Source organism: Lampetra fluviatilis, chromosome 62, assembly GCF_964198595.1.
Source record: "Lampetra fluviatilis chromosome 62, kcLamFluv1.1, whole genome shotgun sequence".
In the NCBI taxonomy this organism is placed as follows: domain Eukaryota; kingdom Metazoa; phylum Chordata; class Hyperoartia; order Petromyzontiformes; family Petromyzontidae; genus Lampetra; species Lampetra fluviatilis.
In genome coordinates this window covers 6,613,926-6,631,693 of record NC_136336.1, presented here as the reverse complement: position 1 = coordinate 6,631,693, position 17,768 = coordinate 6,613,926, and the positions used below count along the sequence as shown (strand labels likewise).

General features: G+C 55.3%; 1 protein-coding gene across 4 annotated transcripts in view; it reads right to left on the bottom strand.

The window, feature by feature from the left end:
* Positions 1 to 17,768, bottom strand: part of LOC144951490 (cyclic AMP-dependent transcription factor ATF-7-like) — a 102,326-nt gene that overhangs the window by 27,688 nt on the left and 56,870 nt on the right. For all 4 annotated transcript variants that reach the window (XM_078881804.1, XM_078881806.1, XM_078881807.1 and 1 more), the window contains one exon: positions 16,469 to 16,565. In XM_078881804.1, coding sequence (XP_078737930.1) covers positions 16,469 to 16,565 — 97 coding nt within the window. The remainder of the gene's footprint in view (positions 1 to 16,468; positions 16,566 to 17,768) is intronic.

Below are 17,768 nucleotides of genomic sequence, written 5' to 3'. Positions count from 1 at the left end.
GGGCATCTTCACTTTATCAAATTTGGCCCTCTTTGCAAAAAGTTTGGACACCCCTGATTTACACTGTTCAGAGACACAAGTGGGCGGAGCACAAGGCACGGCTGTCACGGGGACGATGGGCCTCAGGTCAAGAACGGCAACGGGAGCGGAAGCCAAGCGATGGGACGTTCCCGGGAGGGCATCCACGGAGGAGACGGAGCGATGAAATCAGTTGGTGCTCGCAGGCGCGCCGGGTGGATAGTGACATCGCGTAGCGTCGCTCGCGAGAGGTGGCGGCCACGACTTGGGAGAGAGAGGCCTTCATCCAGCAGTGGATTGACCATGGCCGATTGACGCCCGACGGTGACTGTTACACGCGGCGGAGGGTCACGGAGCGACTGCGCGTGGGAGGACGTAGAGAGAAAGAGAGAGAGGGAGGGAGAGAGAGCGAGGGGGTGCGGGAGAGAGAGCGAGGGAGGGAGAGCAGGAAGAGACCGAGAGAGGGGAGGATGTACGTCGAACTTGAACTTGTACGTATTTACACCATTGACACGCACCTTTACATCAGCCACACCTTAACAACTCTTGGAACCTCCCAGTTCAACCAGTCTACACAACAAAGGCTCATTCCTAGCAGCGGCTTCAGCCGCACCGAACCTCTCAATAATACTAATATCCAGGTGCCTGCCTTGACTCCTCCCACCCTCAACCAGTATATATACAAGGACTGTTTTCTTGGAATTTCTCATTTACTGGATACAGCAATCGTGCTGTGACGGTTCCACCTGAAGACGGAAGCTGGTGTTGCCTCCGAAACGTCGTGATTTTTTATTTTATTTTTATTTCACTTTTACTAATTTTAATTGTAATTTTTTACCTACGTGACCGACAAAACCTAAGAACATAAAAATTGTACGTAGCCAACCGCGCGGATTGGACGGCAAGGTCAGGCCTAACCAGCAGCGGCGCTAAGGGCTCAGGGTCGCCGTGTGTCCGACTTGCTCGCGTTTGCCGAGCCGCACGAAGCACTTAGACTTTGGGGCGGGCGATTTTGAGAGCGTCACCAGGCGAAGGGCGATCCCCGCCGCGCTGGGCCCCGCGTAGCGGACAGAGCCGCCCCTCCGAGTCGCAAACGCTGGCGGTGCCCGTTGTCGTCATCTCAGTCGGTCAACCCATGGGGCACCTAGGTGGGGGTCTGTCCAATGGAACTCCTGCCGGCGGGGGGGGGGGCGTTCGACGCTTCACGCGGCCTTCAAGTGCACGTAGCTTGGCACAGGCGCTGTGGTGACGTCACCGCCACTTATCGGCTGTTGTTGTTGTATACGGAAGATCGTTATCTATGGTGGTGTTATACACAACCCCACACCTCTGATGAGTTCGGCTACCTGCGTACGGTGTGAAAGAAGTTCAACATACATCCATATATTGCATGAAACGCTCCGGAGCCATGCATTCCTGGGGAGCGGTGGTGCAGCGGTTAGCGCTACGCTGCACAATGAACCCGACGACCCTCGTGCGATTCCTGCTCACGGCCAACACCAATGACGATTATCTGAACGGTTACGGGACTCCCTTAGGTCGACTCCGTCTCAATTGAGAACCTGGTGCGGTGTGTAAACATCACCACTGGGGAGACAAAGGTGGTCGGGCGTGGTGTTGGTCACGTTCTCCCCTCGTGTGCCGTGCCGACCTTCATTCGGTGCTAATCGCTCACAGCACTTGCCCCAACAGTCTGTTGAGGCTATACGGGGGATCTTTTGTCTTTGCTGCCGGTGGTATCGGAGAGCATTTCAGACTCTGTCTTCTCGACAGACCTGGTCTCCACCTGAGGACGGCTGCTTGCGTTGTGGCCGAAACGTCGTGAGAATTATTTTATTATGTTTTATTTTTATTATTTTATTATTTCCATTCTACGTGACTTTACCGAAAGAACCAAGAAGATATTTAATATTCTACGAGCTAAAGCTTCTTTATCAGTAGTAACCTCGTCACAAATGACGGCTCAACGATGTGGCTGGCTTGCCATCACGTGGACATTTACGGCAGGCAAATTGTCTAAACCAGCGTTCTTCGCCAATTTTGAGAGGGGGGGGCCCAACTTTCGCCGATAAGACAATCGCCAGCACCGCCAGGGCCGCCACGCATTTGAAACCACTGTTGAGTTTGACAGTGGCACGGTGATGGTGATGATGATGATGATGGGAGGTGTTTTCACTCGTTGGAGATGAGGATGCTCAGATGGAGCCTCGGACTCACTCGATGGGATCGTGTCATGAACGAAGACGTTCGGAAGCGACTTGGTGTGGCCCCCATTGCGGACGAGATGCTTGAGGCAAGGCTTCGGTGGTACGGCCACGTGATGCGAAGTGAAGAGTCATCGGTGGCCAAGGCTGCCGTGCGTATTGAGCCAGAGGGCCGCCGTCCACGCGGACGTCCGAAGAAGCGATGGATGATGGATCGAATAAAAGAAGACATGAAGACGGTCAACGCATGCCGAAAAGCGGACCCTGTGCCACAGCGGGAACAACGCTAGGAAGAAGGTGTCTTGTTGGGGGGGGGGGGGGGGGGGCGCACGTCAGGGGCTGCACTCAAGGCCACCAGGGCCCGCCATTGGCCCGCGGGGCCTTGCGGCGAAACAACGCCGGGGTCTGAACTCGTGACGTCGATTCCAAAGGTGGAGGGAAAAACCGGAGGAACCGGAGAAAAGAAAAAATCCACGTGACCACGGGGAGAGAGAGAGAGAGAGGGAGGGAGAGAGACGCAATCTACAAATATGCAGCGGGCGCTGGAATGGCCGAGAGTTCATCCTATGATCCGGGCCCTTGCGTGGATACGAGAGGTCACCTGGAGGCAGCGTCAAGCTAATCGTTTCGTTGTTGCCGTGATGATAGGTGGGTCGTTGCCGTCGTCGTCGTTAGCCGTGGTCAATCCACTTCTGGATGGTGAATTGGGGGGGGGGGGGACGGGCCGCAGGTTCGTGCGCACACAAAGACAAAGATTCGCCGCCTCGTAGCCCCGAAGGAGCCGTTCTTCACAAATCCCACTTTCCCTGAAGTGGGCGCCGACACTCTGGGAATAATGTGCGGTGATGCTGCCCCCCCACCCCCCCCCCCCCGGTGCAAGGTCCCGAGTAGCCACCGCTGCACTTTGCCCCAGCACTTAGCGAGGCTCACAAACAGCTCCTTGTATCCCCGACGCACGCCTCACTCGCTCGCTCGCTCGCCCGCCCACCTCCACAAAAGTCACGATGGAATGTTGCATTAGCACGAGACTCCCGCCGCCCACTCACTCGCTCGCCCCCTCGCCCGCTCACTCGCTCGCCCAGCCGCTCGCCCACTCGCTCGCCCTCTCGCCCGCTCACTCGCTCACCCAGCCACTCGCCCTTTTGCTCGCCCCCTCGCCCGCTCACTCGCCCGCCCAGCCGCCCGCCCAGCCGCCCGCCCAGCCGCTCGCCCAGCCGCTCGCCCAGCCGCTCGCCCAGCCGCACGCTCAGCCGCTCGCTCCCTCGCCCGCTCACTCACCACAATCATTCCCTCTCTTGCCTCTCACTCTCCTCACTGCTAACTCCACCTGCTCACCAACTTATTCTCCCCCCCCCCCTTCCCGCCCCACCTCACCTGCTCACCCGCTCGCTCACTCTCTCGCTCACTCTCTCGCTCGCCCACTTCCTCACCCGGCCAATCGCTCCCTCGCCCGCTCACTCACCACAATCACTCGCTCTCTTGCTTCGCACTCTCCTGCCGACTAACTCACCTGCTCATGCCCTCGTTCGCTCACTCTCTCACCCACCCCTCACCCAGCCACTCAATCGCTCACCTACTTGCTTGCTTGCTTACCCACTCATCATCTCCCCGCCCCTCCTCCTCACTCGCATACTCGCATGCTCACATGCTCAGCAACTCGCTCATTCACTCACTCCCTCTCCCGCTCACTCGCTCACTCTCCCGCTAACTCGCTGAAGCCCCCACCTCACTCACCATGTCCACTCTTTCACTCTCTTGTCGCTCACTCTCTCACTCACCCCCTACTCTCACCCTCTCTCACTCACCCCCTACTCTCACCCTCTCTCACTCACCCCCTACTCTCACCCTCTCTCACTCACCCCCTACTCTCACCCTCTCTCACTCACCCCCTACTCTCTCTCCTCACTCTCCTCTCTCACTCACCCCCTACTCTCACCCTCTCTCACTCACCCCCTACTCTCACCCTCTCTCACTCACCCCCTACTCTCTCTCCTCACTCTCCTCTCTCACTCACCCCCTACTCTCACCCTCTCTCACTCACCCCCTACTCTCACCCTCTCTCACTCACCCCCTACTCTCTCTCCTCACTCTCCTCTCTCACTCACCCCCTACTCTCACCCTCTCTCACTCACCCCCTACTCTCACCCTCTCTCACTCACCCCCTACTCTCTCTCCTCACTCTCCTCTCTCACTCACCCCCTACTCTCACCCTCTCTCCCTGGCTCTCCCACCCTCCCGCCTGGATAGCCCCCACTGGTCTGGCACCAAGCCCGGGATGTCACACGGTGGCCATCAGGGAAGCTTGACAGCTTGCCAGGGCGGCTGTGCGAGTGGCTTATTGCGGATCGAGTCCGCTTCACGTTTATACCCCCTCACTTGTTCGCACTCTCACTCGCTCTCTCTCTCTCACTCGCTCTCTCGCCCTCCCGCCCGCTCTCTCTCACTCTCGCTCACTCTCACTCGCTCTCACTCACTCACTCTCACTCGCTCTCTCTCTCTCCCGCCCGCTCTCTCTCACTCTCGCTCACTCTCACTCTCGCTCACTCTCACTCGCTCTCACTCACTCACTCTCACTCGCTCTCTCTCTCTCACGCGCTCTCTCTTCCACCCGCGCTGTCTCTCTCTCTTATTCACTCTCTCTTCCACCCGCGCTGTCTCTCGCTCTCTTACTCTCTCTCTTTCTCGCGCTCTCTCTCACTCGTCCTCTCCCGCCCGCTCTCTCTCTCACTCGCCCGCTCTCTCTCTCACTCGCCCGCTCTCTCTCTCACTCACTCACTCGCCCGCTCTCTCTCTCACTCACTCACTCGCCACGCTCTCTCTCTCACTCACTCACTCGCCCGCTCTCTCTCTCTCTCTCCCTCCCCTTTTTTTTCCTTGACAGACTGAAGTTACATAACCCAAATAACGCACCGTACGCAGAATGTCAAGAGCAAGCTCCCCTACGCGCGTGCAGTGAAAACACATCTATAGAGCGCGCCCGCCAATCTATTTATTTATTTATTTCGTACGCCTGCTCAGGTCACGTGTTACCAACCATCTCACGTTCGCACCTCCATGGCCACTGCCCTGGTTACTCGCAAACTCCACTCGCCCATTCCGCCACCGGAGTTGACGACTCGGTGTCCAGCAGACGCCGACTGTGTTGTTTCCACCGCCACCACCAACCACCACCACAACCACTACAACCACAACAACCACCACCACCTCAATCACCACCACCACCTCAATCACCACCTCAACCACCACCTCAATCACCTCAATCACCACCACCACGCTGTGTTGTGTGTATACATGTTGTATGTTTGGTGTATGTGTGTACAGATGTTGTATGTTTGGTGTATGTGTACACGTGGTGTATGTTTGGTGTACGTATGCATGCATGTTGAACTTGTTGCAGCTCACGTAACCAACCGCGCTCATTGCAGGTGCGCGGTGGGGGGGGGGACAAACGAAATACGATAAGGAGTTCTAAACAAATTCGTTCTCAATCTCCAGTAGCTTCCCGAGGGAAGAGCGTTCCAGACGGCCGCAGAAGTGCATCTGAAAGTGCCGAGTGATGAGGTGGCCACCGCATTTGTTCTGCTCCTTGACAAGATCAGAAAAGTTTTGCGATTCATTTGTGGCAAGCACTTTGTGTGCAACGAGTGCGACCTGATGATAATGTTTTCATTCGTCAGCACGCCGCAACAACAACTCACTCACCCAATCAATCACTCACCCACCCACTCACCTACTCACTCACCACAATGTCAGTCACAACAACTCACTCACCCGCTCACTCACTCACCCACTCACTCACCACACTGTCAGTCACAACTCACTCACCCACCCACTCACTCACCCACTCACCCACCCACTCACCTACTCACTCACCACACTGTCAGTCACAACTCACTCACCCACCCACTCACTCACCCACTCACCTACTCACTCACCACACTGTCAGTCACAACTCACTCACCCACCCACCCACTCACTCACCACAATGTCAGTCACAACAACTCACTCACCCGCTCACTCACTCACCCACTCACCCACCCGCTCACTCACTCACCCACTCTATCACTCACTCCCTCACCCACCCACCCACCCACTCACCCACCCACTCACCCACCCACTCACCACACTGTCAGTCACAACAACTCACCCACCCACCCACTCACTCACCCACTCACCCACCCACTCACCTACTCACTCACCACACTGTCAGTCACAACTCACTCACCCACCCACTCACTCACCCACTCACCCACCCACTCACCTACTCACTCACCACACTGTCAGTCACAACTCACTCACCCACCCACCCACTCACTCACCCACTCACCCACCCACTCACCTACTCACTCACCACACTGTCAGTCACAACTCACTCACCCACCCACCCACTCACTCACCCACTCACCCACCCACTCACCTACTCACTCACCACACTGTCAGTCACAACTCACTCACCCACCCACTCACTCACCCACTCACCTACTCACTCACCACACTGTCAGTCACAACTCACTCACCCACCCACCCACTCACTCACCACAATGTCAGTCACAACAACTCACTCACCCGCTCACTCACTCACCCACTCACCCACCCGCTCACTCACTCACCCACTCTATCACTCACTCCCTCACCCACCCACCCACTCACCCACCCACTCACCACACTGTCAGTCACAACAACTCACCCACCCACCCACTCACTCACCCACTCACCCACCCACTCACTCACCCACTCACTCACCCCCACACTCACCACACTGACAGTCACAACAACTCACCCAGCCACCCACTCACTCACTCACCCACTCACTCACTCACTCACCCACTCACTCACCCACTCACTCACTCACTCACCCACTCACTCACTCACTCACCCACTCACTCACCCACTCACTCACTCACTCACCCACTCACTAACTCACCCACACACCCACCCACCACACTGCAGGTCACAACAACTCACCCACTCACCCACCCACTCACCCGCTCACCCACTTACTCACCACACTGACAGTCACAACAACTCACCCACCCACTCACCCACCCACTCACCCACCCACTCACTCACTCACTCACCCACCCACCCACTCACTCACTCACCCACCCACTCACTCACCCACCACACTGCAGGTCACTACACTTATCACAATGTTCCTTCCCTCGCACGGCTCCGCTCTGGAATACCCCTCCCAAAGTCCCTCCCCCCAAGCTCTCATAACTACAATAATAATAACAACAGAGCTGCCATGTCCACTACTACACCGCACATTCACGACAGCTTGCGGAGGCCGAACATCCAGCAGCGGATTGACCCTGGCCGATGATGCCGACGACGGCGACGATCCACGTTATCAGCGGATACTTTGCGGATAATAGGATCGGCCGATTGCTTTCGCATCGCACCATCACCCCGGATAAGAGGATCTCGGTGGTCCGTAACTCCGCTGACGCGACTCACTCGTGCTCCTATCGGGGGGGGGGGGGTCATGTGTCTCGTGTGAGGCCGGGGGGGGGCTCCGTAGTGCCCAACGGACTTACGCTCGCGTTCGTATACACGAGCGAGCGCGGACGTGTTTATTCAGACTCCCGACAAACGAAGGCAAAGATGCCCCCTCGGAGCAACTTGCCTTGTACGGGGCGGGGGGGGCAAGTGCTGTAAGCGAGCGGGCGGCCGGTAACGATGGGCGCAAGTCCGTCTTTGTCTCTCCCCCCACCGTGGGCGCCACGGTGACGAGATGTTCACTACCTCGCCGGGTATACAGGAGGTCGTGGGTTCCATCCCGACCCTGACGCCTGCTGCTGTATATTTGGAGTTTGCGTGTCTCTCTCTCTCTCATCATCACAGTGGCTAGGAGATGTTAACTACCTCGCCTGGTATACAGGAGGTCGTGGGTTCCATCCCGACCCTGACGCCTGCTGCTGTATATTTGGAGTTTGCGTGTCTCTCTCGCTCATCATCACGGTGGCTAGGAGATGTTAACTACCTCGCCTGGTATACAGGAGGTCGTGGGTTCGATCCCGACCTTGCCGCCTGCTGTACATTTGGAGTTTGCGTGTCCTTCTCGTGGTCGCGTGGATTTTTCTCCGGCACCTCCGGTTTTCCCCTCCAAATGTAGAAGCGTGCGCTTCAGAGTATTTGGCTGCTTTAAATGTCCACGCGATGATAAGCCACGTCCGTTGACCTATCGTTTGTGGCCAGGTCGCGTCGAAAAAAGGGAGCGATAATGGCTACATCTACGGGACCTTTTTTTTGCCAACATCAAAGTATGAAACGTAAGAATAGGTTTGAACCCTTTCTGGCGTTGAAACGGGTGTCAAGATCAGTTCTAAAGACGACGCATATAAATTCCAGAGCACGTTCGTCTGCATGTTTCACCGCAAGTACGTGCGCGGTTAATACAAACTCGATTCCTTGCGAAAGGTTTTCTCTCTTTGGTGGTCGAACAGCCACATAGCTGCGTGGGTCCTTACCTGGTCAAGATAAAACATCGGTTTCGTTTAGTTCACAAGCAGCAGTGTGGGTACTCGTTTCAAGGCCAAATTTGTCTTTCGTACGTGGGAGACAGTGGAAGGAGTTGTTTCTTGCCGATATGCAAAGAGAAAAAATTAACCCGTAAAAACAAAGTTTTTCACTATAAATCCTTTATATGCGTGGCATCGGTTTTATTTTATTATTCATTTCTGTTTTTCTTGAGTAAGAGTTTCATTTTTATCACATTGGTATTTTAAATTAAATATGAAATTTTTTTTGTTCCTAAAAAGTTGAAAATTTAGGAATTATTTTTTCACGAAAATAAATTGTCACGCACAACGAGTCTGTGTGCAAAATGTAAGTTCGATTGGATCACGGGAAGTGGGTTAAAAAACGACCGAAAGATTTGCACGGTCGTAAGCGCGCAAGCAAGCAAGCAAGTGAACTTAATATAAAGGATTTAAAAAGTGGCCGTACTGTGCACGAGACAAATTGGGGTGGGTGGGGGGGGTGGAGGAGGTGGTGGGATGAATTGAAAAGCGGTCATTACGGGCACACACACACGCGCGTGTTCTCACACGTATCACTTTACAATCGAAACGCAGCGGACCCTATCATTACCGCCACTTATTCCGTTAGTTAAAGAAAAGCGGCGATCTCTTCCGCCAATAATAACCTCCGGGGGGCGTCGGCGGCGCTCATGTACCGCGTTTTACAGACCTGAGCCTGCGGTGGAAATTCCACATTCGTATGGCGGTGAGGGGGGGGGGCGGGCAAGTCTGTCCATAGGACAACCAACTGTCGACTTATCCCACAAAGCGGTACCTATTTTATCGATACTGGAGTGATGATGGGCTGAGTCCACCCCCCTCCCCATCCCCGCACAAACCAGGACAGGTTACTCGCAGAGCTTCCGGCTTTGCGAGCCGCCCCCCCTCTCCCGCCGGGTCACATGACGCCAAATATTCCACGAAGGCAGAGTCCTCGCGAAACGGGCGGCGGTGTTCACGCCACGGCGAGTTTCGTCGCTACAACGCCGTTCCTTCCATTCGGAAACACTTTTGCGCGCCCCCGTTATAACGGGGGGCGCGTCTCATTCTCAAAACAAGTTCGCTACTCCCGTAAGCACGTGTGAGAAATAATCATTTCCAGGTGACGATCATTTCAGTTTTAAAATCAGCGGCATTCGTGCTAATCGCAATCCCACAACGCTGTACATTAAACACATTCCTGCGGAGGGAGCTGGTAGGAACGTTGGGTTGCTCGGTCAATGGCCTGCAGGGTCAACGGCGGCGTGGTGTGTTACGCAAATATGGCCGACTGTGAGGGCGGGCACAAGCCGGCGTGAGTAGGTTAAACGTTGAGTTTTATAAGGGCACCACGGGGTGACCAGCCCCTCCCCACCCAGCCCCACCCCTCCCACCCCCCACCCAGCCCCTCCCCAGCCCCTCCCCACCCTGCCCCTCCCCACCCTGCCCCTCCCCACCCTCCCCACCCAGCTCCTCCCCACCCTCCCCTCCCCACCCAGCCCCTCCCTGCAAGACGGACGGACGGACACAATAATCCCCTGTGGGCAGGTGGAACCAGGTGGTTCCTACCAGTACTATCCACACGTCCACAATCACTGTTACGAATGCCAACGGCACTGCAGCCCAAGTCACCGCGTCATTACATTTGCCCCCCCCCCCACCTAGTTTCTCAGCTGAGACGTGAAAGGTCCCAGAATAATGGTGGCTCCTAATACATCGCAACAATTCAATTTGTACATCCAGGAAAGCCTCGCCGGCTCTGAAAGATTTACGGAAACCTTTTTTCCCCGGTATCAAGGCTTCGAGACAAAGCCTTTACGGCCAATGACACCTCCACTGCAAGGCGTCGGAGTCTGCATTCACCACACGCGCCCTGCTCGTGGCAAAAGGCGCAAAACAAACGCGCTTAGATAATAATGCTTGGATAATAATGCTTAGATAATCACGCTTGGATAATAATGCTCGGATAATATTGCTTGGATAATAATGCTTAGACAATAATGCTTGGATAATAATGCTTAGATAATATTGCTTAGATAATATTGCTTAGATAATAATGCTTAGATAATCACGCTTGGATAATAATGCTTGGATAATAACGCTTGGATAATAATGCTTGGATAATGCTTGGATAATAATGCTTGGATAATGCTTGGATAATAATGCTTAGATAATGCTTGGATAATAATGCTTAGATAATAACGCTTAGATAATAACGCTTAGATAATATTGCTTAGATAATAACGCTTAGATAATAACGCTTAGATAATAATGCTTGGATAATAATGCTTGTATAATAACGCTTAGATAGTAATGCTTGGATAGTAATGCTTGGATAATAACGCTTGGATAATGATGCTTAGATAATAATGCTTGGATAATGATGCTTAGATTACAATATTTAGATAATAATGCTTGGATAACAATGCGTAGATAATATTGCTTAGATAAAAACGCTTGGATAATAATGCTCAGATAACAATACACTGCATTGTCTCCGAAAACGATTGTCCGCTGGCGTAGGCCAATCGGGTTTCAAACGCAATGCAACATTATGAAAGCCGTGTTATGTTTGCAGGTTTTATTACAAAGGAAACGCCTACGCTTTTTTCCATCGGTCTCAACAAGATTGTTTATCAAGAGGTGTTTCTGCCAACATCTTTTTATTCAGCGGGAGTAAAAACATTTAAATCAACAGTTTGTAAAAAGAAAAAAAAAACATTAAATAACCTCCCACCGCCCCCCCCCCACACACAGCACTCTTTTCTCGCAATTAAAAAAATAACAACAGGAGCTTCCTGAACTGCACAATAATGTGAATTGAACTTGGGAAGGGTGGCGCCAATCCCTCGACTTTCCAAATAAAGCTCACGGGAAGGGTTTAACGATTGTGAACCCGAAGAATACGTTGAGCGTTAGAACAACATTCATGTTATTTTTCGTACGTATAATCGTGATAAGCACTATTTTTAAAAGCCGCATATATTTCGTCAATCGGACGCCACACGTTCCGACGGGAGTCGGAGCTGGTGTTAGAACCTGGACAGGTGAGAGCCTGGACAGGTGAGAGACTGAACCAGGTGAGAGCCTGGACAGGTGACAGCTCAAACCAGGTGAGAGTCTGAACCAGGTGAGAGCCTGGACAGGTGAGAGACTGAACCAGGTGAGAGACTGAACCAGGTGAGAGTCTGATCCAGGTGAGAGCTCAAACCAGGCGAGCACCTGGACGGGCGAGTGCGTCACCGACTCCGACCGCGGGGGTCACCCGGGGGTGGGGGTCACGATCCCCGCAGCGGTCATCTCGCTCCGTCGCACACCACCGCGCACGCTCTCTCGACGTCGTCGCTCGGCCCAAGCAACGCGCCATCGACCCTTGGTCTCGTACAACTCTTTAAAGGCGGCGAGATTACCGCTGGCACAACTTGGTTGACGTGCTGCGCCGTCGGGCACCGTGCTCGGTAACGAACCAACACCGGCCACCCCGCGTACGGGGAAAGGAAAGGGCGACGTGGTGGCTGGGAGATGTTAACTACCTCGCCCGGTATACAGGAGGTCGCAGGTTCGATCCCGACCCTGACGCCTGCTGCTGTGTATTTGGAGTTTGCGTGTCTCTCATCATCATCGCGGTGGATTTTTCTCCGGGTCCTCCGGTTTTTCCCTCCAAAATTGGAAGAAACATCACGCGTTTAGAGTATTTGCCTGCTACAAATGTCCACGTGATGAGCCACTTCGTTGAGCTATCATTTGTGATAGCCAGTGGGGCCTTACCTGGTAAAATTTAAGTTTTTTTTTTAAGTTGAGTATCGCAAAGTATTGTCGCGTCCTACTTGAGAGCGTTGGGACGCTCGCCGCAGGGGGGCGGGGTGCGAGCGAGAGAGACGGTGAGACGGGCGGTGAGACTACTGGTGAGGGGGATGGATGGTGAGGGGGATGGACGGTGAGGGAGATGGTGAGGGAGATGGAGGGTGAGGGAGATGGTGAGGGAGATGGTGAGGGGGATGGTGAGGGGGATGGATGATGAGGGGGATGGATGGTGAGACGCGCCCCTCGCGAGGCTGAAGAGCAGGCCAGCTCACATTCCGGGCCGGCGTTCGCAAAACCCTAACGGACTCACGTGTGTGTGTGTGTGCGTGTGTGTGCATGTGCGTGCGTGTGCGTTGTGTGCGTGCGTGTGCGTCGTGTGTATGTGTACGTGTGTGTGTGCACGTGCGCGTGTGTGCGTGTATGTGTGTGCGTGCGTGTATGTGCGTGTGCGTCTGCGTGCGTGTGTGTGAGTGTGTGCGTGTGTGTGCATGTGTGCGTGTGCATGTGTGCGTGCGCGTGTGTGCGTGTGTGCGTGTGCGCGTGTGTGCGAGTGTGTGCGTGCGTGTGTGTGCGAGTGTGTGCGTGCGTGTGTGTGCGTGTGTGTATGTGTGTGCGTCTGTGTGTGAGTGCGTGTGCGTGCGTGTGCATGCGTGCGTGTGCATGCGTGTGTGCGCGTGCGTGTGCGTGCGCGTGCGTGCGCTTTAGTGGGGAGTGGCAGCGTAGCGGGAGGTGAGCGCGCTGCACTACAAACCCGGCGAGCCCGAGCTTTCGATTCCCGCTCACGGTGACCACCGTCGGTGACGATGCGGTGTGCAGTAAACATCGCTAGCACTGGGGAGACAAAGGCGGCCGGGCGTGGTGCTGGCCACCCACCACCCCCTTCGTGTGCCTCGCCGGCTAACAGCACTTGCCCCGAAAGTCTGCAAAGGCTATACAGGGGATCTTTGTCTAGTTTTGTGTTTGCGTTCCGGATTTCACGGCAGAGGGGCCCATTTATTTATTTATTTATTCTTACCCAATTATTTCTCTTTCATAAACCTCGTCACCTCCAGCAGAGCCCCCCCCCCCCCCACCGTGCCCCCCCCCCCCCAACACACTTTCAAAAATCCCCCGTATAGCCTTCACAGCCGGTTAGGGCAAGTGCTGTTAGCGAGTAGAACCTACGAAGGCCGGCACGGCACACGAGAGAGGGCTGGTGGGTGGTCAGCACCACGCCCGGCCGCCTTTGTCTCCCCAGTGGCGATGTTCGCTGCTTGGCACCCCACACCAAAGACTCGTTTAAAGCCCGAGGAGACGCGGGAGAGAGGCCACGAGCGGGAATCCAACTCGGGTCGTCGGCTTTGTAGCGCCGTGCGATAACCCACGACAACCCCCCGCGTTACCCATCACCCCTAACGACTGTTGCCGGGCAAGCGCGGTCGGCGAGCACCTATTAAGGCCGGCACGGTGCCACGATGGGGCGGTGTAAAGGGGCCCCGCGCCCGGTGTACGTTGAACTTCTTTCGCGCCGTACGTAGCCAAGCGCACCGACTGGCGGCGCTCCAGCTATTGACGACGAGACAGGCACCTTGGCTCCCTGCCCCCCCCTCTCCCTGACCACTTCCCGCTGCGGTCACCACTTCACTCGCCGCGAGCGGTCGTCCTTCCGTGATCGGCGCTTCGAAAGGAAGAGCCTAGCGTCCAGCTCACACAACAACCCACTCACCCACCAACTCACCCACCAACTCATCCACCAACCCACCCACTCACTCACCCACTCACCCACCAACTCACCCACTCACTCACCCACCAACCCACCCACCAACCCACCCACTCACTCACCTACCAACCCACCCACTCACTCACCTACCAACCCACCCACTCACTCACCTACCAACCCACCCACTCACTCACCCACCAACCCACCCACTTACCCACCAACCCACCCACTTACCCACCAACCCACCCACTTACCCACCAACCCACCCACTCACCCACCAAGCCACCCACCAACACACCAACCCACCAACTCACCCACTTACCCCCCAACCCACCCACTCACTCACCAACCAACCCACCCACTCACTCACCCACCCACCAACCCACCCACTCACTCACTCACCCACCAACCCACCCACCCACTGACCCACCAACCCACCCACTCACCCACCAACCCACTCACTCACCCACCAGCTGAACCACCAACTCACCCACCCACCCAGTCACCCACCTACCAACCAACTCACCCACCAACCAACCCACCCACTCACCCACCCACTCACCCACCAACCCACCCACTCACCCACCAACCCACCCACCCAGTCACCAACCCACCCACCAACCCCCCCAACCCCCCCACGCTCGATCCATCACGGCAGTCGACGGTCGCCAACTCTCACCGCCGCCCCACGCAAGCGCGCGCTCCGCGACTGCTGGAAAACGCCGCGTCACTTTGCACCTTGGCCCCTTGCGAAACTTTCATCCGGTGCGAGCGCCACCTTGACACTTGACCCACAGACTAACGACAGGGGCGGCACCTGGCGGGTGCGGAGGAAACCTGTGAATCCGGCGGGCGACCAGATTGTTCTCTCACGCGGCAAACCTTCCGGTACGGAATGAAACGCGACGACAACGACCCCCCAATGTGGCCTTAGCAAACTGCTTAGGGGGGCAGACCCCCCGTATAGCCTTAACAGACTGTAGGGGCAAGTGTTGTTAGCGAGTAGCACCTGTGAAGGCCGGCACGGCACACGAGGGGGTGGGTGGCCAGCACCACGCCCGGCCGCCTTTGTCTCCCGCAGTGGCGATGTTTACTAGACACCGGTACCAGGTGCTCATTTGAGGCTGAGTCGACCTAGGGGAGGCCCAGGACCGGTTCAGATAATCGTCACCGGCGTCGGTGGCCGTGAGCGGGAATCGAACTTGGGTCGCCGGGTTTGTAGCGCAGCGCTGACCGCTATGAGTGTCCAACAAAGACAAAGATCCCCCGTGTAGCCTTAACAGACTGTAGGGGCAAGTGCTGTTAGCGAGCACCTATGAAGGCCGGAACGGTACACGAGGGGGTGGGTGTCCAGCACCACGCCCGGCCGCCTTTGTCTCCCTGGTATTGGCCGTGAACGGGAATCGAACCCGGGTCGCTAGGTTCATAGCGCAACGCACACACACACACACATGTACACACACACGTACACATACACACACACACACACACGGACACACACACACACGGACACGCACGCAGATCGTTCTCTCACCAAGCAAAGCTCTCAGTACGGAGTGAGACACCCCCTCCCCCCCCCCACAGCATGACAGACACAGACTTACCTTTCATAATAAAAAAACCACGCAATCTATTTTGCATCCGTGTGTGTTTTGTACATCCGGTGCGTGTACGGTGTGCGGTGTGATTATTGCGTGGATGTTATGTTTTACGTGCGATAAACATCGTGTTCTCTGGAAGATACAACACACTTTTCTCACTGCATTTTCAAGCAAAAAGTTTGGGGTGCGTCTCATAGTCTGATAGCTGTATGTGTGTGTTGGCTAGTTAGTGTGTGTGCGTGGGGAGTTCGATTCCCGCTCACGGCCGCCAACAGCAGTGACTATTATCTGAACCGGTCCTGAGTCTTCTCTAGGTTGACTCAGCCTCAAACACGTACCCGGTGCAGTGTGTATAGAACATCGCCACTGGGGGAGACAAAGGCGGCCGGGCGTGGTGCTGGCCACCCACCCCCTCGTGTGCCGTGCCGGCCTTCGTAGGTGCCGCTTGCTAACAGCGCTTGCCCCAAAGAGTCCGATTTGTATTTTGTAACGTTCCTTGTTGGAACTTGCCGACTCTCCCACACTAGACATCTGTGAAAAAGAGCTTCATTGCTCATCGGATTCCTCCAGTCCAAGACACACGGGGGGGCGGGGGGGGGGGATCTTTGTCTTGTGCGGCGTGTCCGCGCGTGCACTGACCAGACACGATGACCGAGTCGCTGCGAGGAGCCGTGAACTTCAGCGTCATCTCGTGCTTGTGTTGGTGGATCGCCAGGTAGCCCTCGTTGTCGAAGCGCTGCTCGCAAAAACGCAACAAGGACGGGGGAAGGGGAGGGAGAAAGATATTCGCATGCATAGCGGCGCTCTCTTACAATACAACGCCCCCCCAATTAACTGCCTCTTCACCAGCCAGCCAAGGGGACCCCCCCCCCAACCCCTTTCCCATCGCTCCCCACCCCCAAAGTGGCAGCCGTACCTGCGCGGCAAAATGCGAGCGAGCGAGCGTCGCCAGGCCGCGGATGGACGCGAGCTTCTCCAGGATGTATGTACGCTGAACTTCCATCGCAACCACGTTATTTAGGACATTTCAAAACAAATGTCAGGCCTTTTAGTGGTATATGGCATTCTCGTGGCGCAAGGCGACGGTACGTACGTACGCATCTTCTTGGTTCTTTCGGTAAAGTCACGTAGAAGGGAAATAATAAAATAAAACAAATAAAAACATAATAAAATACAATTCTCACGACGTTTCGGCCACAACGCAAGCAGCCGTCCTTGCGTTGTGGCCGAAACGTCGTGAGAATTGTATTTTATTATGTTTTTATTTATTTTATTTTATTATTTCCCTTCTACGTGACTTTACCGAAAGAACCGAGAAGATGAATCCCTGCAGTCACGAAAGCTTTAAATCGAAATGTACGTACGCATGTTGAACTTCTTTCGCACCGTACGTAACCAACCGTGCAAATCGAAAGTGCGCGGGGGGATGGACAACAAACCAACGCACAAAAGCCGTTCTCAAGAAATTGGTTTTCAATCGCGACGATTTAAAAGGCGCATGAGCTCCAGTGGCTTCCTAATGTCGGAAGGAAGGGCGTTCCAGACGGCCGCGTGGCTTCTCTCGATGAGCGTCCGCTCACGGCGCTGAAACCGCACGGAGTTTTGGCGACAAAATCTGGGACGGCGGCTACAGCAGCGTAGCTGCCCACGGCCGCGGGCTTGGCACAGTGGTGGGGGGCTGGGCAACATTGGCGGAGAGGGGGGGGGTCATTGTCAACCACGCGGAGGCGAGTTCACCGGTGCCCCCCACCCCCAGCCACGTTTTGTTCAATCGCGGGCGGGGGAGGGGTGGTTGGGATGGGCGAGCGTTATTTATAGTTTTTCAGCGGCATTCGTTTTAGACGAAGCAGTCGATTTTGTTTTTTTTACTCACACGCGCACTTTGTTACTCACAGGGAGACGGAGAGGGGGACACGTGGACTAGATTGCATTGCGTCGC